Here is a 22004-nt window from a genome sequence, read left to right on the forward strand (position 1 = left end):
TGGGGGTCGGGAGTGAGGGGCATTGGCAGAGCGGGGGGCGGGGCTAGCAGGAGGATGGGGGTCAGGAGTGAGGGGCACCAGCAGAGTTGGGGGAGCGGGGGGCGGGGCTAGAGGGGGATGGGGGTCGGGAGTGAGGGGCATTGGCAGAGCGGGGGGCGGGGCTAGCAGGAGGATGGGGGTCAGGCGTGAGGGGCACCAGCAGAGTTGGGGGAGCGGGGGGCGGGGCTAGAGGGGGATGGGAGTTGGGAGTGAGGGGCACCAGCAGAGCAGGGAGGGAGCGGGGGGTGGGGATAGCAGGGGGATGGGGGTTGGGAGTGAGGGGCACCAGCAGAGCAGGGGGGACCCGGAGCGAGGATACTAGGGGGCTGCGGGGCATCAGCAGCACTGTGGGGAGCCCAGGGCTGCAATGGGAGGGGCGTGGCTGGAAGGCAGGAGCCTGGTCCATCCACAGAGCCGTGGGAGGTGAGGATCCCCCCATGGTCCAGGAGCCTTTGGCCCGAGCTCCAGCGTTACCAGCCTCCGCCTGCCATGAGGGTCTAGACTCAGTTGTTTCTCCCACATCTGTTCCATGTCCTGGCTTCCCACAATCTCCCAGGGCTGGCGTGCAGGCCGTCCCCAATTCCCGCCTTGCAGAACGTGACGGATGAGCCCAGCCTCAAAACACTAGTTACTCGAGGCTCTTTTTCATCTTTTCAGCTTTGCCCAGGATGTTTCAGACCCTCCCGCTCCGGAGCCGCTGGCCCTTGGCTCCATGCAGTGCCCAGCAGCTCAGCCTCCAGGGGAGATCCTGGGCTTTCCAGGAACGTGCCCAGAGACGCCCTCCAGCCAGCTGCGCCAGGTGGCTCGTGTCGACAGCCAATAAAACAGTCTGGCCGTCACCCTGCTTAAAAGCCTGGGAAGTTGGAAGTAGCGGATACACCAAGCCTGCAAAGTGGTTCCCAGGTGCAGCAGCAGGGCCCCAGCAGCAGAGGTGGGCAGCACAGACCCTTTCCTGGAACAGGGTCACCAGGAGACAGTTCTCCCAGGGGACCCCGTCGAGCGGCGGCTCCACCACCCAGCTACAGCTGAGGACGCGGTTGCTCATCACCTGCCTCTTTGGGGGGGCAGCCCTGGGCACGTGGCTCTACCTCCGCTCTGAAAAGGAACAGCAGCAGAAGCTGCAGCGCATAGAGGACCTGAAGAAGGTGGCCATCGGCCAGGGGGACTTCCACCTGGTGGACCACACCGGGCAGCCCCGCTCCAAGGCCGATTTCTTGGGGCAGTGGGTGCTGCTCTACTTCGGCTTCACCCACTGCCCAGACATCTGCCCCGAGGAGCTGGAGAAGATGAGCCAGGTGGTGCGGCTGCTGGACCAGGAGCCCCAGCTGCCCCGGGTGCAGCCCGTCTTCATCACGGTGGACCCCGAGCGGGACGACGTGGCCGCTGTGGCCAAGTACGTGAGGGAGTTCCACCCGCGCCTGCTGGGGCTGACGGGCAGCCCAGAGCACGTGCGGGAGGCCGGCAAGGCCTATCGCGTGTACTACAGTGCCGGGCCCAAGGACGAGGATGAGGACTACATCGTCGACCACACGGTGATCATCTACCTGCTCAACCCCGACGGGCTCTTCCTGGACTACTACAACCGGAGCAAGAGTGAGGCGCAGATCGTCCAGAGCATCAGGGGGCACATGGAGACCTACCAGACGCTCTTCAGCTGAGCGCCACACGACAATAAACGCCCGGCTTGCAGCCGGAGTAGAACGATGGGGCCTGATCTCCTTTCCGTAGCCCAGCACTGCTGCTCCATGCTGAGCCTTGTGAAACAGGCAGTGGGAGGGGCCTTCTGCAACTGCAGGGGCCCGGGTCCCTCTGGGTCCTGTGGCCAGGGCCCCTTTCCCTATAGCCGCAGGGGCTTGTCTCCTGCACCAGGTGGGCGGGACACACACACACACCCCACAGCCACAGGGGCTTGGTCCCTCCTGGGGCAGATCCCCCCTCAGCTGCACAGTGAGTGCTGTTCTCTTAACTGGCTGGACCAGGCCTGTCACCATCAGACCCAGCTGCCGCGCTGCAGCCCAGCTTGTGGTGCTGCCATTAACCCCTAGCACGGGCAGAGCAGCCAAACTCCCTGAGTCTCCTAGAAAAGAGAACGACGTGGGGGGCGCCTGAGCGGTTGTGGTTGATGGAGCGCTGGCAGCAGCAGAGCGGCTGTGCTGTACATGGGGGGGGGGGGGTGGGCTGGATGCGGGGCTATGGGCTGGAAGCTGCAGGCAGGGTGGTGGGGAGAGGTGGAAGCTGCATGGAACCTAAAGATTATTCAAAGCCATCCTGGGTGGATATTTAAGGGGGGCAGGGGAGTATTTCCCCTCAAGTCTCCTGGGAGGAGCTGGCTGGTCTGTGGGGCTCAGCCCAGCCTGGGGAGCCAGGTGTCCTGCTGTCGAATCCACAACCTGGGGCCTCTAATGCCACCGATTAAAGGACTCAGCTCCTTCCACCAGCAAAAGGCCCAAAGGACACAAGGCCAGTTTGGGGCAGGTCCCAGGCCAGGCATGTCCAGCAGCTCCCCCACCACCCCACGGCAGGCTCCGGCAGCACCTTGTGGAGCCTGCGCAGTCACGCTGGGGGGAAGAAGAGAGGCAGAGCAGCATGGGCCCCACACTCAATCCATGGTGCCCCCGCCCGTACTTGGAACACTAGTTGCCCCCTCTCAACAAAGCTCAATTACAACAGGAAACGGTACAGGGAAGGGCAACAAAAATGGTTGGAGGGTTGGAACAGCTTCCATATGAGGGGAGATTAGAAAGCCTAGGACTGTTCAACGTGGAAAAGAGACAACTAAGGGGGGATACAATTGAGGCCTGTAAAATCATGAAGGGTGAGGAGAAAATGTTCCAGGAAGTGTTAATTACCCCTTCACACAACACACGAACTAGGGGTCACCTAGTGATATTAATAGGCAGCAGGTTCAAAACCAACAAAAGGAAGTACTTCTTGTGCAGTCAGCCTGTGGAACTCTCTGCTACGGGATGTTGTGAAGGCCAAAAGTATAACTGGGTTCAAGAACTAGGTAAATTCCTGGAGGACAGGTCCAGCAGTGGGTATTAGCTAAGCTGGTCGGGGACAACCCCATGCTCCGGGTGGCCCTAACCTCTGACTGAAGCTGGGACAGGACAGGGGCTGGATCACACGATAAATGGCCCTGTTCTGTTCGTCCCTCTGAAGCCTCAGGAACCATCAGAAGACAGGCCACTGGGCTGGCTGGTCTAACCCCAGTCTTATGGCCGCTGCCCATGCTGGCAGCGGAGGAAGGAATCACGTAGAGCCATGTTTTTCTTTCACAGTTGCACGCTTTGGGGGAGAGGGGAATAGGAAGGACGAGACAGGATCCGCTACTCCTGGCCTGTGAGCATTGGGGGTCAAAAGCTGGGCCCAGCTTGGGAATGGGGAGGGGGGTTTGTTTATAGCCTCTGGAGCCTTAGCCTGCCCTGCTCGCCTGGCGGCCCATGGCCCAATCCCCCCTTCGCAGGGACAGCACTTCACAAAACCGCACCCATGGTTTATTACTGCACAGGCTGTGCCAATGGAAAGAGACAGAGCAAAGGGAGAGGCAGAGGGGACAGCAGAGGCAGCGAAAGGGACAGGCTGTACAGGGCGTGCTGCCCGAGCTCAGTATATACACAAGGAAGGGGCAGGAACGCAGCAGCCCCTGGGGGTGCCATGCACCCCAGAAAGCCAGGGGCACTGTCAGTTTGACACAGAGGGGGCCATGTAGGTGCGGAATCGCTCGTGCGCTCGCTCTTGGGTCAGGAGGCGCAGCCTCATGGTGTCCACCGCCTCCTCCAGGCCTGGCTCCTGGCTGATTTCCACCGTGTAGTCGTTGGCCTGTAGGGGGCAACAGCAGGGTTAGGGGACTGGCTAGGACTGGGGTCCAGGAGTGGGGGCAGGGGCTGTTGCTGGGGCACACCCCTGGTGAGGGGGCACAGGTCAGGGCCTGCAGAGTCGCACATGGGGACAGCAATGCAGCTGCATGCAGAGACCCTGCGTAGTTGTGCTCAGCCAAGGGTAGAGGGCAGCAGCCTGCGTGGGAGTTCCAACTGCAGGCAGCTCTGGGGGAGGCTGCCCGCCCGCCCCACGGCAGGGTGGAGGGGCCGATTGCTGTCGGCGGGGAGCAGGGTACCCTCCTGAGGCAGCCTGAGCCCAAACACTCACCAGCTGTAGCGAGGCCAGCATGGAGCGACACACCTCAAAGGCTGGCTTCCCTGCCACCAGGCTGGCGAAGGAGTGCCACTCGCCGAGCCGCCCACAGCTCGCCGCCAGCTGGTCCCCGTAGCTGTGGATGTCGAAGGCAGCTCGCTCCTCCTGCACGGGAGAGGGGGAGTTAGACACTGCGCCTAGCACTGAGGGGCCAGGCCAAGCCCCGCTCACCCATGGCCACTAGCAAACGCTGGCCAACTCCTGGGGGAGCGGGAGGATGACCCGGGCAGCCCCTGCCCTAAACCACGTTACAACTGTCACTGTCCGTCCACGGCTTAGGGGCACCGGCAGAGCTGTGGTGGGAGCCAAGGGCAGGATAGCAGGGGGGCTGCAGATTGGGTTTGAGGGGCACCGGCAGAGCTATGGGGAAAGCCCAGGCTGGGGGGCACCGGCAGATGTCAGAGGTACCCTCAGACTGGCAGAGGGGACTATGGGCCAGGATTAGATGGGCAGCAACAGTGCTGGGATCCGCCCATCCCTGGGCTCTTACTCTAGGTTATGCCACCGTTCATTCCCCAGGCAGCAGCTAATCACAGACGCACTCCACCTCTAGTGCAGCACGGGGTGGCAGCGCCTTTAAGTCAACAGTGTAAGACAGATGCCCGCCAGGGAGCGGGACCCAGGTCATGGGCTTCCCTGCAGGGAGCGGAGTACCAGGCTGAGAGCTCTGGCCAAAGCTGCACAGAGCCTAGGGAGACAGGGACGGGGATGTGCTCTCAAGCCTCACTTCAGCAACACCCTGTGTGCCCCACTGCCAGTGGCCCAGCCACCCTCACTCCCAGCCCTCTGCTGCGCATGCCACCCACCCCTGGGACTCATCCCTGCAGAGAGCCCGGCCCGTGTGCTGCCCGGAACAGCTCCCCCACAGCCGGGGGCAGGTTCCCATGCTCCAGCCTCACCTGCTCCTGCAGCTTGGGTTCTATCTTGTCCTCCCAGTCACGGATACGCTGGGACAGCACCGTCTCACGGGCATACTTCTGGGAGTTGGCAATGAACAACTCCTGGGGACGGAGAGATGGGAGATCAGGGGGGCAGATTCCAGCCCCCACCCCAGCTCTGCCTCACTCCCACCTCCCCACCGGGCTCAGGGGAACATTGAAATGGAGACGTGGGCAGGGGTCACTCGTGCCAGCGTTTCCAGAGGTGGCTGCTCCCCACACCTGAGACAGGGGCGCGGTCCCCCGGCTGCAATGGGAGTGGTGGTGCTCACCTCTCCAGCGCTGAGGGCCCACCCCACGGAGCAGTCGGGCAGTTCCCACTCTCCGCTGGAGAGCGCAGGCCTGGCCCTCTAAGGGCACAGGCTAGAAATGGAGGATCAGACCGCTAAAAGGCTGAGAGAATCCAATGCTGTCCCTGGCCCAGCTGGGTCGAGGCTTTCCAACCTGCTAACAAGTCCAGCCTGCCCCCCACCATCCCTCTTGTTCCTGGGCTGGGAGGGAATGAACATTTACAGGCATCTCTGGAAAGCCACGGCCCTTAGCTGCAGCATCAGAAGGGCACGGCTGCCCAGGCAGCAAGAAGGGCCAATGGGCAGGTGGCGCTGCAGAGCCAGGCTCAGGCAGAGAGGCTCTGCGCCAACCCCCCGGGGGATGGGTACGTACCACATTTCTCCTCACCAGCTCCTCATAGCTCAGGGAGTCAGGGATCGCGCAGGGGCCTGAAAGCGAAGGGGAAGCTATAGCTGAGAGCAGCATGGCGCTGCCGCTCCGAGACAGCGCAAGTCATCACGGATGCCCTGCCAACCTGCTAACGTGGGACATGACTTCCCCAGCGCCATGGGGCTCACTGTCCCCGGGAAGCACATGGAGATTACTACTTGAGCAGCTGGGTATGCGCAAACGTGTATGCACAAACGTGTATGCGTGCACATGTTCAGGAGTGGGGAGACACACCACTCTCCTAACATAGGCAGCTTTTGATGAACCCACAGGCCAGATGGGGCTGGTGAAGCCAACCGCATCTCTGGGGCCCTACCAAATTCACAGCCGTGAAAAACACGTCATGGGCCAGACCTCTACCGTGAAATCTAGCTTTGGAGGGAAGGGGCAGGGCTGGGAGCACCCCACCCAGGGGCTCCTACCTTTCACTGGGCTCCAGCTGCTGGTCCGCCAGGCTGGGGAGGAGTGGGACTTCCCCTGCACAGCCACTCTGGGGGAAGGCGGGGGCAGAGATCAGACCCATCTCTGAAGGCAGTGCAGAAAGTGGGGGTGGCAATCCCATGACCCCTTTACAACAGTTTTGCGATACCCCATCCCCCAAGACCCCTTTTTGGATTGAGACCCCCACGGTTACAACACCCTGAAGTTTCAGATATAAACATCTGAAAACATTAAATTGACCAATTTTAAAACCCTCTGACCATGAAACTGACTAAAATGGACTGTGAATTTGGTAGAGCTCTACTCATCCCTAACATAACTGCAACCCATGGAGACTACAGGTCCCAGCATGCAGTGCTCCATTGCAAGATGGAGCACTGCATGCTGGGACACATAGTCCACAGGTGCCCAGCTATGGTAACGCCCACTCTATGTTACGCATCCTTGCTGAGCTCCCAGGCTCAGGCACATTGCCAGCCCAGGCCCCTCAGGGTAAATGAGGCTGCGCCTGTCTGCGACAAGAAAGGGGATCTGCTGGGACTACGTTACCCAGGTCGCCCTCGGCCAGCTGCTCCAGGGCCTCCGGGTGGATGTCGTCCTGCTCCAGGAAGTCATCTGCAGAAGGAGAAAGGACTCTGGCCAAGGGTTCATGGGAAAGTTCCCACCCAGACGTTGAGTCCTGCTTAGCGCGGAGCTGCCGAGCCAAGGGGAGCAGGGATTGTGGGGAGTCCCTGCAGCCTGCTCGGTCCGTGGCTCACCCAAGAGAGGACAAAGTCGTCACACAGCAGCTGCCCTGGGCCTGGAAATCCTGCGCTGGCTTCCAAGGGGCAGAGAGGGACACAGAGCCTGCCTGTCTAGCTCAAGTATGGCCCAGCTCAGCAGGTCAGAGCAGACACTGTCCAGCAGCCACAACAGCCCCAGCCCCAATTTTCACTCCAGTTTCTAGCAGGGTTGGCCAACATAGCAAATGTCACCCCTCTGATGGGCACGAACTGGCCCAGACCTCCTGGGGCAGGAGTGAGGAACGGTGGCCAGGATCCCGTGCCCAGGGCAGCAGTGATGGCACACAGACTGCCCCAGCTCCGAGGCTTTCGGGAGTACCTGCCCCCCCGTCGCGGTCCAGGTAGTCGTCCATTCGCTCCTCCTCCACGGCATTCAGCTCCTCCTCGGCCTCCTCCAGCAGCTCCTCCTCCTGCAGATGCTTCCCCAGCAGTAGCCCCTGGGAGAGGGAACAGGCCTGGCTGTCACTGCTGATCTCCATGCGAGTGCCTGCCTGCCACCAGCCGGCGGTTGTCCTCAGGATTTACATCCCCATGGCACCCCGGACCCCTGAGCAGTACATGCTGGGTGGGGCAGCCCACGTGGTCCCTGCCCTAGGAAAGGTGCCCTAGCCAATCCCTGTGGCTGCCCAAGTGCCACCCAGACCCATGGCAGCACGGGCGCTCACAGGAACCTGCCCCTTTCTGCAGGCAGACCGAGGGCACCTCCACATTCACACTCGTGCCCCAGCGTCGCTGCTGCCTCACCATTCTCCTCTGCAGCTTCCTCTGCACGGCCATCCGCTCCTTCAGCTGCTTCCAGTACAGAACCTCCAGATCTGCCAAGACACAGTGGGAACATGGGAACTGCCCTGCCAGGCAGAGACGGACGGAGCTGGGCTGCGTGGCATGGACACCCGGCACGACTCCTGCCCGCGGGCTCTAGGCACAGCCCTGGCTTGGCTGCAGTCACAAACTGGCTGGGCTCCACCCTCGCCCCTGAGGGAAGGAAGAGCTCCAGGGCAGGCACATACAGCCAAAGCCCTGGGGCGGGAGCTGCTGCTAACCAACGGGGTATGCAGTTCCCATCCCCCTGCAGTGAGACAGCTGGCTGGGGATCCCGCCCCAACCAGTTTGGCCCAGCAATCCCTGGGGTGGGGACATGTGTGTCCAGGTGAGAAGAGGGCTCAAAGCACATTCTTCCCCCAACCCTACACCTCACCGCCTGGATCTCCCGCCACGTGGGAGCCGAGGGCTGGTATATGCTAGAAAAGTGCGTCGACCGAGTTACATCACTTGGGGGTGTGAAAATCCACATGCCGGATCGACGCAGCGAAGCCGACCTAAGTCCCCGTGTAGACAGACTCTTCCGTCGGTCTAGCTCCCACCTTTCAAGAAGGCGGATTGGCCCTGTCAATGGGAGAACCCCTCCTGTCAGCGTAGCTAGTGTCTACACTGCAGTGTGCCACCAGAGCGTTTCCAGTGTAGACAAGCCGGGAGGAACGCTCTGGGGCTGGGACAGCGCTGACACACTCTTTGGTTTCGCTCTGTGGGGCTCCGTGAAAAGCAGGCTCCAGAGGCATTTGAGTGTGGGAGGGGAGGGGCGTTTATGGCAAGCAGAGTGGGCAGCAAAGGGATGTTGCCTCTCGCGCACATCACCAGCCACATCCCTCTCACCAGCGAACGTTGGCCCTTTCTTCTTGGTTCTTCTGCTGTCGGCTCTGTCGTTCTCTGGGGAGAGACCAGAAACGGGTGACATTAGACAGCCGGGTTCTGCGGGGATAGCCCTGTCAGTCGGACACCAGCCAGCAGGTTATTGGGGGCAGGAGTGGGATTAAGGACAGATGTGTGGCTGACCCAGTGCTTTGGGCACCAGCCGAGGATTGAGGTGACCTGGGTTCAAGTTCCTGCTCTTCCTGACTCCCTGGGTCTCCTAGGGTGAGGACTGAGACCCAGAGACAACGTGACTCAGGTGTCCAGCAGGGAGGATACCCTGCCAGGTCTCTCGGGGGTGGGGAGGAGCAATATATTACAGATGGCAAGGCTCTGAAACTACAGCAATAGGGCCCGGATAAGATGGACACAAACATGGATGCCGGATGATGCCACCTCCTCTCAAAGAGCCCTGTGGCCATGCAAGCTACTTTGCCAGCCCTGGTACCACAACACGGTTACAGGGTTACCAGAACCTGCTCTGGAGAGGCAGGGCAGCCTAAGGAGGCCTGCGCCACTGGGGAAAAAGCGGCGCGAGGACCTGATAGAGGGATGCAAACAAGTGGGTTAGGGACGGTCACATCAGACACCGCTCTCTGCTCTCTCATGATACCCGAGCAAAGGGCAGCCACTGATGAGAGAAAACGCCACGTGCCGCGCTCAGTCCTTTCGTAGCAGTGACCTTACTGAGCTCAGAAAGGACCAGACGTGTATCTGTAGATGAGAACACCCACAATTCTATTAGGCAGGGAACACGTATAAGGAATAGAAACCAGAGTAATTGAGAGGTGTTGGGAAAAAACGTCTCCTACAGGCAGGTCCCACGAGCTCTGTGCCCCGGCAGCGGAACAGGGCTCCAGCGAATGAGTTTTCATTTTTTAGGAAGCTTGTGGGCCCTCAGCTTTAGAGAAAACCTTGACAATGTGAACCACACATAACTGATGCAGCTATATCTGCCTGAGTCTGCAGACAGTCTGAACCAATAGCTCTGCGCCATTCCTCCAGTTAGATCAACGCTGAATCACGATGACTACACTTTAAATGTCAGCACCATTAAGTGTTTCACTGCCAATCATTTTGGCAAGACCGCCCAACTAGAATGGCCTATCCCATGATTTCAAACCCCATCCCCAGGCTTGCAAGCCCCCACCTTTTCCCCTGCCAGTCTCCACAGTGCAGTTCTACGCTGGGCAATGCAAGAGTCTCTGGTGTGTGTGGACCTGAGGTTGGGGGACGGCCTGAACTAAATGGAATTTATTATCACAATAGGCTGACGGGGCCACTCTGCCTTTCAACGTCCATTACCCAGCTGGGGAATTCCCAGTCTGCTGCCCCGGGCAGCATATTCTATTCTGGTGTTTCCTGTCCCTTCCTGATGCAGCTGAGGCGGGTTACTGGGCTGGATGGGAGTCCTGTGATCCACACCAAATGGCAGGCAGGAGATGGGATGAGTACAAGGGCCACACACCATGTGACTAGAACAAGGGGAGTCCCCAGGACAGAGTCCAGACACCAGCCGCTATGAGCATTGGCCTGCTAAACCCAGGGTTGTGAGTTCAATCCTTGAGGGGGCCATTTAGGGAACTGGGGTAAAAATCTGTCTGGGGATGGGTCCTGCTTTGAGCAGGGGGTTGGACTAGATGACCTCCTGAGGTCTCTTCAACACTGATTCTATGATGCTGAGGCTGGGGGCGTCGAGAGGCCACGTCTCTCGGCAGAGAAGGGCCCTGCCAGGGAGCAGGCTGCAGGGTAGGGGAGCAGAGCTGGAGCGAAGATACTCACGGCTTGCAGAAAACCACTTCATGAAGTCCTGCAGCTTCCTGGGTGCCCGCCTCTTCCGCTTGCTGCCGGGCACGTCGTCCAGGTCACTCGGCACCGTGAAGGGTCTGCCTGGAGCCAGGTGCAGAGAAGGGAGTGAGCTGCAGTCACAGTGGGTGGGGAAAGGAAGGAAGCAGGGGGGGCTCTGCCACTCTCTGCACCAGCAGCCACCAGCACCGGGCGCAGGTTCCAGGGAGACCCCTGGGCGGCTGGGTGGGCGTTAGCAGCCACTGACGCCCAGCCACACAGTCACATGCCGCAGGACTCAGGACAAGGCCTGTAAGCGTAGTCCCCGCCAGATCTGCCTTCCACTTCAGAGGCAGCTCCGCACTCCTTTGCGCTGGAAGACGCACTGCTGGGGCCTGACACCACCCCTGTTCCCAGCACGGAGCAATCCTGCAAGCGCCTGGGGAGGTGCGTTTGGGGCTGGCCAGGAAAGAGGAAGGCCCCTTTGCTTCACAGCATCAGGGTGTCAAAGCCTGGGCTGCAGCCGCTCTCTCTGTCAGTGCAGGGGCTCTTCCCAGAGAGGCCACCGGGCCCAGCAGGAACGCAGGCTGGGTGCTCCGGTCCAGGCAGGCAGGGACCCACTCTCTCCGGGTCGCACGGCTCAACTCAGGATGGGGGCAGCCACATTCACTCCACTAGCCACCCCCCATCTAGAGGCAACGGTAATTTGCTCCGTGGACAGTGGGAGGCTTTAAGATGGGGGCTTCCCTGCTCACAGCACACGCGCCCTTCCAGTGGTTCCTGCTTCCTGGAGCTAAACACCCAAGCTAGGATATCATCCCAAGCCCTGCTATGGTGAAGCAGCTGCTAAACTCCAGAGAGCAGCCAGGCCAAGTCACCCGTCAGCTGGCCCCTCGTTACCTTTCTTAAAGGGCTTATCCTCAGAGTCGTCAAAGGGGTCAAGGCTACGCCACGGATCCAGCATCTCCTGACAAAGAACGTGAGTGAACGGTGAATGGGGCAGCTTGGTGGCCAGGCTCAGTTCCCACTCGATTCCCCAATGCAGTCCCCCTCCCTGAGCAGGCAGGGAGCACCCTGTGTCACCAAAGCATGGCTGAGGCAGCCAGTTCAGGACCCACAGTGATGAGCTCTAGGGCCTGTGCCCACTGGGTGCTGCTCCCTGGCATACCCAGTGCAGTGGGGAAGCTCCCAGATCACCAGCCTTCCCCTGAGTTACTATCTGGGAACTGCTCTCATTCCCAAAGGGACTCTGCTGCCCCTCGGGATGTGTCCCTACGCCCGCTCTCACCTTTATGTAGGCGCTGGGCTCCACGGCCGGGGCCCGTTCCCGCAGCATGTACCCCTTGCCCTCGAGCACACTCTAGCAGGCAGAGAACAAGGCAGTTAGTTTCCTGAAGCATCGTACAGAGGCGAGACTGATCAGCTGGGCCTGTGGGGACCCCTGGCTGCTGGACAGGAGTGAGCGCGGCAGCCCCGCCTCCCCATGCCGCCCCCACGGCGACCGCCCTACTCCTACCTTCTGCTGCTGAATGTGCTCGACAGCAGCAGGACTGGTCTCCACGCCCCCTTCTGGGGCATCAGGCAAGAAATCGTCTCCTCCTCCTGCATCGTCATCGTCATCACCACCCCCCTCTGGTGCCACAGCGCCTACCGGAGAGGGGCACAGTCACTCCTGGGTCCTTTTCCATCCATGGGGCCACAACCAGCGTAGGAACAGCCCCTGGGAAGCCATCCATCCTCCGCCCTCCCTGCTCCCAAGAGGGAACCTCTCCTTCAATTCTGAAAACCAGCCCCGCTTTGAAGGCTGCAGCTCTTGAGAGAACAAGACTGGGTTTCGTTCATAACATAGGCTCCGACACCCCGCACAGCACAGGGCTGCCAGTGCCAGGGAGAACTCGAGCTGCCCCATTGACCCCTGTGGTTGGGAACCAGCCTGCCGGAGGCCCATGCTATGGGGGTGCCACCCTAACCAAAGCCTGCCAGCACCCCGGATCTCACACAGCAAACTGGCCACATATCTCACCTTCATTTTCAGAGAAGTTCAAGACTGGGATAGGCATCTCACAGGCACTGACCTCCATGGGTGCGTTTCCAGACCCCGGGGTGGCAGTCTGCCCTCCTGGCAGGGATGAGGCAGAATCAGGGGAGAGGGAGAGACTTGTTAATGATGTCCCCCAAGCATTACCCCATTGGGGTCTTAGCCCTTGGCTCTCTGTGGACCCCCCTTGAATAACTGCTGGTTTGGTGACCAAGGCTCACTCCAGCCAGCCATAAACAAGGCTGGCTTGTATAGCCAGCTTCCCCCATACCCCTCAGGTCGGCCTCTCCGATGGACTCTGCATCTCCCACATCCCCTCCCAGGAGGTCTTTGGAGTGGCTTTGGGAGGGTAAGGGGAGATCCCCAGCCCAATCCTGCACCTGTAGCGCTGCCAAGGTCCCCAGCCTGGTGTCTTGCTTGGAAGCACTGCGTGGGTGAGAGGCCCGCCAGCTCCAGCATGAAGGCTCCGTTGGCGTGAGGGGTGCATGTGTTCATGCGGAAATCCTTCCGGCTGGCCAGGATCTCCCCCTTCCGGCTGAGAGGAGAAAGAGCGGCGTTAGAACGGCTCTGACCCAGCACCATTGCTGGTTTCCAGGGTGCAGCCAGAGCATGGGTTCGTAAAAGGTCACGTGGGGCGCCAGGAAGAAGGGAAAGAGACCCAGACCTGGGAGAGACCTGCTGCGTCCCATTGAGCCCAGTCACATCCCCAAGCCAGCATAGAATGGGACTTCTTCTTGGCTCAGATCCTAGTGGGGGGGGGGGGTACATAAGGGAGACCAAGATCTCCTTGTCTCCAGGCTGGCCACGCTCTTCTAAGCGGCACAGGCTGGTGTCATATCTCCCTGTTGTTTAGCCAGACAGGGCCGGTTTAGCTCCGCTCATCTCTTCCTAAATCTCTCCCTCTGCACCCCAAATGCTTTGTTGCTCTCTGAACTGCCCCCGCCCCTGCACAGACCCCCCCTTTCCAATACAATGGGGCCAGAGCTGAGTGCAGGATCCCAGCTAGGATCTTCCCGGAGCCAGGCAGAGGGGGGCTACCCCCTCCCTGCTCCAGCACACAAGGCCTCTATCAGCCCAGGCTCATGGTGGCCCATCTCATCTCATGTCGGATTGGCTTCTCACTCTCCCACCTCCATTCCTGACGGTCCCTAGCTGATCCCCAGGCTTGTCCTTCCATGATTGTTCTTCCCCCAGTTGCGTTTCCCATGAGGAACCTCACGCAATGTCCTGCCCACACCTCTGAACTCGCTGGAGCCCTCTGGATTATTTCCCTCCCCCTGCTGTTCTCCCTCCTCTAGCCCGTTAATGAAGATGTTGAGCAGGGCCAGACCCTAACACTAATGGTGAGAAAATCCAAGAGAGACAGAAAGCAGATGGCAGGAGAGGAGTGACTCAAAGGCATTACGAGGGAAGCCTTTACCTGAACAGGGGGTTGTCCTTCTTTTCTGTCTCTTCTGGGGGTACCAGGGCCATCGGAGTCAAGGGGACAATGTTCACAGTCTGCAAAGATAGAACAGCATGATCCCAGCTGCCCATCACAGGAAGAGAGGGGCCCGGATGCACTCCACAGACAGGGCCCTTGCAGCCGGGAAGACGCATTCACACATACAGAGAGCTTTTTCCATCTGCTTCTCAGGGCTATCAGGGCAGGCTGGGCGCTGGGCAGCACCATCCTGCCAGGGTACAAACACCAGCTCTCACCAGCCAGATGGCAGCCATTGGTACCCAGGGTGTGTCACCACTTGCTGCTGAGGAGGGTTCTGGCTGCAGGAATGCCTGGAAATACTCCCTCGCTGGCAGAGGTCTCCCCTAACAGCACTGCTCAGTTGTGGGGGGGGGGGGGGTGAGCAAGCTGGCACATTGGACACGGCAGACTCTAGTCTCGGAAACCCCCTGATCAGGAGGTAGAAGGGACATGAGAGGGGCAGGAAGGGCATGAAGGATGGGGACCGCGTCACTTACATTAGGCTGGTGATCTTTCTTCATGTCCACGCTCACCACGTTGGTGTCCTTGATGTCATCCAATGAGAGGAACTGCAAAGAGCGAGCAGTAAGATGGAGCACTTCACACAGAGAGCTGTCTCTCTTTGACATGCCGTACAGACACACACTGCTGATCCCCACAGCACCCGCGATGGCAGGTCAGGGTCTCCGGGCCACGGGGGAGGGAAGTGACATGCCCAAGGTCATGGAGTGACTCCTGGCCCCGGGCTCAGTCTACCCTGATCCAAACAAGAACAGTTCTTGAGGAGAGGAGGCAGAGAGCCAGTGGGAGCCCTCCAAGCGGTGCACAGGGACCATGAGCTCCCAGATACTTGGTGGCAAACTCCTTCCAATGCAAGCTGGCCTCTTAGCAGAAATGCCTTAGAACATGGTGGCCAGTGAGTTTGGGGATAGCAGCAGAATTCACTGATACACTGTTATCTGTATAGAGGCAATGTGACACACACACAGTGCACTGAGCCTGGGAGCCTCAACAGGCCCTGAGAAATGTCCCTAGCTCCCAGGGGCCTTGGAGCTGGGAACCTTTCATCTCCACAGACACCACAGGGCAGCCACTGCTCCCCCGAGGGCGGCACGCCAGGCTCCCACAAGCAGTGCTGCTGGTTAGCCATTACAGTTATATGGTGCACCTGCTAAAGGCTTTCCCAGCCCTCAGTATGGCCAGGCAAGCATTCACACACCCTTCAGCTGACAGCCCTCCACCTCCTGGGACAGAGAGAGCCATGGAGGTCAAGCGTCTAGTCTCTGGGGTGGAGCTGGAGGACTGCAGAGGCTGAGGGCTCTGTCCCATGAGGTTAGGGGTGGAATGCTATAAGGCTACACTTATGGTGGCGTGTAGAGTACAGATACTGCACAACCAGCTAGCAGCATAGACACGCCTTAGGCAAGTAGAATACAGTCCCCCACAGGCCTGACCCCTAGGGTATAAACGCGCCCAAGCAGGGCCTCCCACGTCTACACTGCTACTTTTAACAGTAGTGTGTCCCACTGCCTCCCCACTGCAGGAGCCTTTCCCGCCATAGTGAAAGGTTCTGCCAGCGAGGAAAAGCCCCGGCAGGTCCCTGCTGCCTCCCCACTGCAGGAGCCTTTCCCTCTGGTGTGTAGCTACAGGTGTGTCTGTGCTCGACTCACCACCATAAGTGCAGACATAGCTGTAGAGACCAAACCCCCAGGCCCAGGGTGTTTGGGGGCAGGGGCAAGTGCTGTGGAAGCTAAATACCCCGTAGCCAGAGAAGAGAAGTTTGGGACTGGCCTGCTGGCAAGTGATCATAGCAACTAATCAGGCAGGGCACAATTAGACTTGGCATCTGAGTCTGCAGCCTAAGGTCACCCACCACCATTTAACCTACCAGTCCAGTACCTAGCACACACCAGGCAGAGGACTGCTGGAATACTGCCCGCACTCCCCCTGCTGGCGCACAGAGGGACGCACACCACACCCACACCCACACCTGCTGTCTTACCTCTTCCTCCACCGTCCTGGGCCCAGCACTCACGTCAGCATCGGTGCCGTCCTCCCCCACGGACATAGGCTGTTTGTCCCGCCTGGGTCAGAGAGGGGAAAAACACAAGAGGGCACTGAAGTTTTCTAAAACCATTATTGTCTGCTGGGCAGTTTCCTGGGGCAGAGCCCAGGATGTCCGAGTCATTGGTAGGGTGTGCCCTGGGACAACAGTTACTCTGACAAAAGAAACAGGGATGTAACATGTCTCCTCCAGCCCAGGAGTGGACAGCAGATAAAGCTACCGGGGCCTTTTTTGTCCTTGTGAAGTGCTACAGAAGGGCCCAGCGTTGAATAGCCCAGGAGGGAGACAGCCACATCAGTATGTTACTCTTCTGATGGGAGCCAACTAACGTGCACTTGATTCCTATATGCAGGCCTGGCTCAGAGCTGGAGCCCACCACTCCTGTGCAAGTGGCTCAGAGGAAATGGGATTTGGCTGCAGTGGGGGGGGGATGGGGGGAGCGCTTAGGCCTGGCCAGCAGATCCCTTGCTTGTTGAGTCGATTCCGTTTCCGTCAAGGAATGGGGAAGGGGAAGTGGAAGTGGAGGGCACGTTTCACTTCGAGGCAGCCAGCACGCAGCTTGAAGAGAACTGTTTAACATATTCCATTTCTAGCAGCTCTAAGTCCCTGCAACACCAGCAGCACCCTTCCCTGTTGGCTCTGTCCCTTCCCGCATCAGCAAGGCCCTAGCACAGGGGTGGGCAAACTTTTTGGCCCGAGAGCCACATCAGGGTTGCGCAACTGTATGAAGGGCCGGGTAGGGAAGGCTGTGCCTCCCCAAACAGCCTGGACCCCGCCCCCTATCCGCCCCCTCCCACTTCCCGCCCACTGACTACCCCCCTCAGAACCCCCAACCCATCCAACCCTCCCTGCTCCTTGACCCTTGATTGCCCCCTCCCGGGACCCCCGCCCCCATCCAACCCCCCTGCTCCCTGTCCCCTGACTGCCCCAACCCCTATCCACACCCCCGCACCCTGATAGCCCCCCCGGGACTCCCACCTCCATCCAACCACCCTCTGCTCCTCATCCCCGACCACCCCCTCCCAGGACCCCCCGCCCCTAATTGCCCCCCAGGATCCCACACCCTTATCCAACCCCCCCGTCCCGACTGCCTTCCCGACCCCATCCACCTCCCGCCACCCCCCCCAGGCCTCCCGGGACTCCCACTCCCAACCCTCCCTGTTCCCCATCTCCTGACCACCCCCCCAGAACCTCCGCCCCATCCAACCACCCCTTCCTCCCCCCCAGGACCTCCCGCTCCCTTACTCAACCCCCCCGCTCCCCGTCCCCTTACCAGCAGCAGGAGCTCGCAACCGCGACACCAGGCCAGAGCCAGCTGTGCTCCCCACACTGCCCAGTGGGAGCGGCAGGCCAGAGCGTGGTCAGCGCGGCGGCGTGGCTGTGGGGGAGAGCGGGGGAGAGGCTGGGGACTAGGCTCCCCAGCCAGGAGCTCAGGGGCCAGGCAGGATGGTCCCACGGGCCAGATGTGGCCCGCAGGCTGTAGTTTGCCCACGTCTGCCCTAGCAAGCGCCTCTGCTGAGCCAGGCCTCTGGCTGAGAGAAGCAGAGGAGCCCAAAGGGAATTCCATTTCAGAGGTCAGTTTGTGTAGCTGGAGCCAAGTGCCTGTTCAAAGTCAGAGCCATAGGAGAGCTTCACCCGTCCGGGGGGCTTTCTGTTTCAGAACAGCTACTGCTGTCCACCCTAAACAGATCTCTCCTCTCTTAACCGAAGACCTGTACTGAGCATGGGCCAGCCAGAATGGGGATAGAAAAGTTACTAAAGAGGCGACATGCTACATTTGAAAACTGCTACTAAATGGGATCACCCTGCTAGCGAGGTGCCGAAACCCCCCCACGTCCCAGGCCATCTTCTTTCTATTTGATACCTCCATACACTGGGCTGCATTGTGATCACACCAGCTCAGGTCCCAGTCCTACAGCTGGATCCCCACCAGAGATCCCTCGTGCCTGCACAGAGACCCACTGACTTCAACATTATCCCGGGAGGATCCTTTTGCAAGACTGGAGCCTAGCATTAAAACCAGCAAAAAATAACCACAGAGATTGTCCTGGATGACAACAGTTTAAAACCAGATAAAGAGCGAGCGTGCCTTATGATCTGAGCAGGGAGTCAGGATGGATGGGTCTATTCCCCGCTCTGGGGGGGACTTCCTCTGTAGACTTGGGTAAGTCACTTCGCTTCCCACCTGCAAAAGGGGGATAATTTACCTATATCGAAGAATGGGTGTTCGAAGGATTAGTTAGTATTTGCAAAATGCTACAAGACCCTTGCTTGGAAGAGACTAGGGAGGGGTAAAGAACAGTGATAAAAAGGACAGGAGCTGCAGGTCAGAAAGAGATGCATTTGCCTGCTGTGCTGGGCTGGGGGGAAGTCATGGTGGGAGCCCCCAGCACTAAGCCCAGATGGACTTCGCAAGAGGCAACCTCACAGAGAAGGAAAATTTTTACTTACTTTTTGTTGGAGATGAAGTCGAGGGCCTGGTAAACAAGAGAGTAGAGATATTCCACCTGCCAAAATAAGGCAAGAAGGTTAGAGGCTGGGATGTAAGGATCTAAGGGAGGCTGCCTCTGTTAGGGCCTAGGGTAAACAGGGGTCCCCGAAGAGGCCCCAATGTTTGTTTTTGATAACGTCAGTGTTCTCACCAGGTCTTGGCACTTTCGGCCTTAACTCCAGCTTAGGGGAGCATTTTGCCTGAGGAACAAAGTACTACGTGGCAAGACTTGTAGCTTCTGCAGGCTGCACGTCCATATACAAATAGAGACGGGAGCAGCCACAGGGGGGGCTGGGTGATGTCTATTGTTTCAGGGCTATATTTAATCAATCAGCACATGTGCAGCTGGCCTAACGCTTTCAGAGTCAAGCAAAACTCCCCAAAGCACCCACTGTACAAGCCTCCAGCTGGCAAACTCCAGAGAAGCTCTCCTCCCGGCCTTGCAGGGGCAGCAGGAGTGAGTCACAGCAGTTCTCCTTGGCTTCCCCACCTTCTTGCTGTAGATGCAGGCAGAACCCTGGATCAGCAGAGCCGCCTCTATGAAGTTCATGGTGGTTTTGCCGCCATCGAAGGAAATGCAGATCTGGTCCAGCTACAGAACACACACACAGGAAAAGACAAGCTGATTTTACAGACTGGGTTTGAGAGACAACGCAGCAGGAAGAGAGACTTTGGAGGGGACAAAGCCCTGGCCCCACAGCAAACCTGGGGGACGAGATGAGAGCGGTGAAGGGAGAATGCAAGACTTTTCCCTTCGAATTCTCTTGTAATCTTTGGGGCTACAGCTCTTCCATAGGTGGCAATGGTTCTCCAAGGAACAGGTCTGTGCTGTGCAGAGCATCGTTTCTAAAGCTCCTGTGGACCCAGGAGCACTTCACAGGGAGGGCAGGAAGCAAAAGGAACAGGTCTGAGGTCCAAAACTTGATATTTAGAGTTTAAGGCCAGTGACAACGTGGCAGGGCTGGCCTGAGGGACAGGAACATTAGGAACCGAAACGAGCACCACATGCTAGGAATTCCAGCTGCATGGACACACTGTGGCACTTGGATACTGACATTCCTCCCTGCCACCCTGATCTTCGTGGATGGAAAGAATGCCTTACCTCCTCCAGATACTCCCCCAACTGGGCTGCCACATCCACCTCCCAGTTCTTTGTGAGGTCCCGGATGGGCTGCAGAAGGTGCAGGAAGCGTGACTCCACATCCTCCATCGTAACAGATCCCTAGAAGTGCAAGAAGTTACATTTCAACCAGGAGCCGGGAAGACAAGCCCCCAATCAGGAGGGGACAGAACAAGGACACAGGTCCGTCAGTTTGCTGACAACACTGTCATTTGTGGCCTGTAGTCATTTAATGGGATGCAGTCAGCTCAAAGCTGGCTCCAATTTTGTTTTTATAGAAAGTCAGCTTTTGTAAAACCGGAGGCCAATAAAAATGTTTTAATTCAAACAAAAAACAGGGCTTTGTTTTGACATAAACATTCCCGTGTTGTCACAACACAGAGTAACAGTAAGCTAGTGTCTGAGAACCTACAAATAAAAAATATTTATCTGATTTTAGACCTACACAAATGTCTGTAAATAAACAAACCCAACCATGAAACTGACTAGAAATCCCAGTGAAATAAAATAAAGCATGTAGCATAAATTGCTGATTGTACTATTGATACACTAGCAGCACCTGGTCGGAATTATGGCCTTGTTGGGATGGTTAATCTGCAAACCTGTGCCTCAATTCTGCAAACAGTTAAGCACATGCGTGACCTGACTCCTGCGTCTTAGGACCCAGTCTGATGCAAAAAGTAATTTTCGGGGTTGGACTAGATGACCTCTTGAGGTCCCTTCCAACTCTGATATTCTATGATTCTATGATACTCACACCTTCTTGTCAACTGTAGGGAATGGGCCACATCCACCCTGACTGAATTGGCCTCGTTAGCACTGACCCCCTACTTGGTAAGGCAACTCCCATCTTTTCATGTGCTGTATATTTATACCTGCCTACTGTATTTTTCACTCCATGCATCTGATGAAGTGGGTTATAGCCCACGAAAGCTTATGCCCAAATAAATTTGTTAGTCTCTAAGGTGCCACAAGGACTCCTCATTGTTTTTACACAGGTGCAGGCTCACTCATGGCCAGACTACTCTGAATTTGGGCATCACTTTACACATAGGATCTTCTTACGCTATAGGGAGAAAGAGCTACCATTCACTGCACACCGGAGTGTTCTCCTCAAAACCAGCCCATACCATGTGCCTCTCCTGCTCCCCATCCTGCCTTCTCAGGCTGTGGTTAGTGCCTCGCTTCCCCTCCCCATTTTTTAGCCGGTGTCAGATAGTGGCCTTGGTGCCTCATATGGGACTGCAGTATTTGGCTGTCAAAGAGGGATGGAGGGATCAGACCCAGGAGCGAAGAGCAGGGATGGAAGCGGGGAAGGGAGCAAGGAATGTGACAAGTTGGAGCAATAAGGGCTCAAGGAGGGGTCAGATCCTAGATCAGGGATTCTCAGCCAGGGGTACATGTACCTCTGGGGGTTTGCAGAGGTCTTCCAGGGAGTATCAACTCATCTAGATATTTGCCTACAACAGGCTACATAAAAAGCACTAGCGAAGTCAGCACCAACAAAAATTTCACACAATGACTTGTTTATACTGCTCTATATACTCTAAATTGAAATGTAAGTACAATGTGTGTATATATATCTCTCTACCCTGATATAACGCTGTCCTCGGGAACCAAAAAAATCGTACTGCGTTATAGGTGAAACCGCGTTATATCAAACTCACTTTGATCCGCCGGAGTGCGCAGCCCCGCCCCGCCCCCCGGAATGCTGCTTTACCGTGTTATATCCGAATTCGTGTTATATCGTGTTATATCGTATCGCGTTAAATCTGTGTAGAGGTGTATATTCCAATTGATTTTTTTATAATTATATGGTAAAAATGAGAAAGTCAGCAATTTTTCAGTAATAGTGTGCTGTGACACTTTTGTATTTTTAGTCTGAATTTGTAAGTTTTTAAGTGAAGTAAAACTTGGGCTATGCAAGGCAGAACAGACTCCTGAAAGGGGTACAGTAGTCTGGAAAGGTTGAGAACCACTGCCCTAGGACACAGTCCAATCATGGTACACAGGCGCAAAAGGGGACAAGGATAAAGGAACCAGGGTCTCCCCAGAGACACATGGGACTCAGGATGGCTTGTGTATCTTGGGGAAGACCCTGATACCAGATTAGGGTCTTCCCCACAGCACCCACCCCCAACTCTGGCCCCCCAAACACCCTCCAAGCTTTGGCCCCTCCATCCCCACAGCACCCATCTCAGCTCTGCCCCAATCCCCACCCCTCCAGCTCTGCCCCC

The 22004-nt window shown here is 57.9% G+C and overlaps 2 protein-coding genes across 2 annotated transcripts; one reads left to right on the plus strand and one right to left on the minus strand.

Annotated features, from left to right (window-relative positions):
* The first annotated feature begins 322 nt into the window (after positions 1-322).
* LOC117873559 (protein SCO2 homolog, mitochondrial) lies at positions 323-1743 on the plus strand. The gene is made up of 2 exons (XM_034763066.1): positions 323-462; positions 697-1743. The coding sequence occupies exon 2, from the start codon at positions 708-710 to the stop codon at positions 1695-1697; it is 990 nt and encodes a 329-aa protein (XP_034618957.1). The 5' UTR covers positions 323-462; positions 697-707; the 3' UTR covers positions 1698-1743.
* A 1771-nt stretch (positions 1744-3514) lies between these two features.
* NCAPH2 (non-SMC condensin II complex subunit H2) lies at positions 3515-19896 on the minus strand. Its single transcript, XM_034763078.1, has 20 exons — positions 19750-19896; positions 19138-19239; positions 18608-18663; positions 16094-16175; positions 14589-14660; positions 14047-14126; positions 13007-13161; positions 12612-12707; positions 12105-12235; positions 11877-11948; positions 11489-11555; positions 10586-10693; positions 8768-8821; positions 7859-7929; positions 7434-7551; positions 6882-6947; positions 5835-5890; positions 5133-5234; positions 4189-4338; positions 3515-3861 (listed from the first exon to the last, which is right to left on the minus strand). Exons 1-20 carry the CDS (start codon positions 19855-19857, stop codon positions 3724-3726), a joined length of 1884 nt encoding a protein of 627 aa, XP_034618969.1. The 5' UTR covers positions 19858-19896; the 3' UTR covers positions 3515-3723.
* Positions 19897-22004: the final 2108 nt, after the last annotated feature.

This window comes from Trachemys scripta, chromosome 1 (genome assembly GCF_013100865.1).
Source record: "Trachemys scripta elegans isolate TJP31775 chromosome 1, CAS_Tse_1.0, whole genome shotgun sequence".
NCBI classification, from domain to species: Eukaryota; Metazoa; Chordata; order Testudines; family Emydidae; genus Trachemys; species Trachemys scripta.

Coding starts and splice junctions, on each gene's coding strand:
- NCAPH2 (XM_034763078.1), bottom strand. CDS start 19,857: ATGGAGGATGTGGAGTCACGCTTCCTGCACCTTCTGCAGCCCATCCGG. Junction 11,556..11,876: donor AGCCCAGCGCCTACATAAAG/GTGAGAGCGGGC, acceptor GTTCTTTGTCAG/GAGATGCTGGATCCGTGGCG. Junction 3,862..4,188: donor TGCTGGCCTCGCTACAGCTG/GTGAGTGTTTGG, acceptor TGCCCCCTACAG/GCCAACGACTACACGGTGGA.
- LOC117873559 (XM_034763066.1), top strand. CDS start 708: ATGTTTCAGACCCTCCCGCTCCGGAGCCGCTGGCCCTTGGCTCCATGC.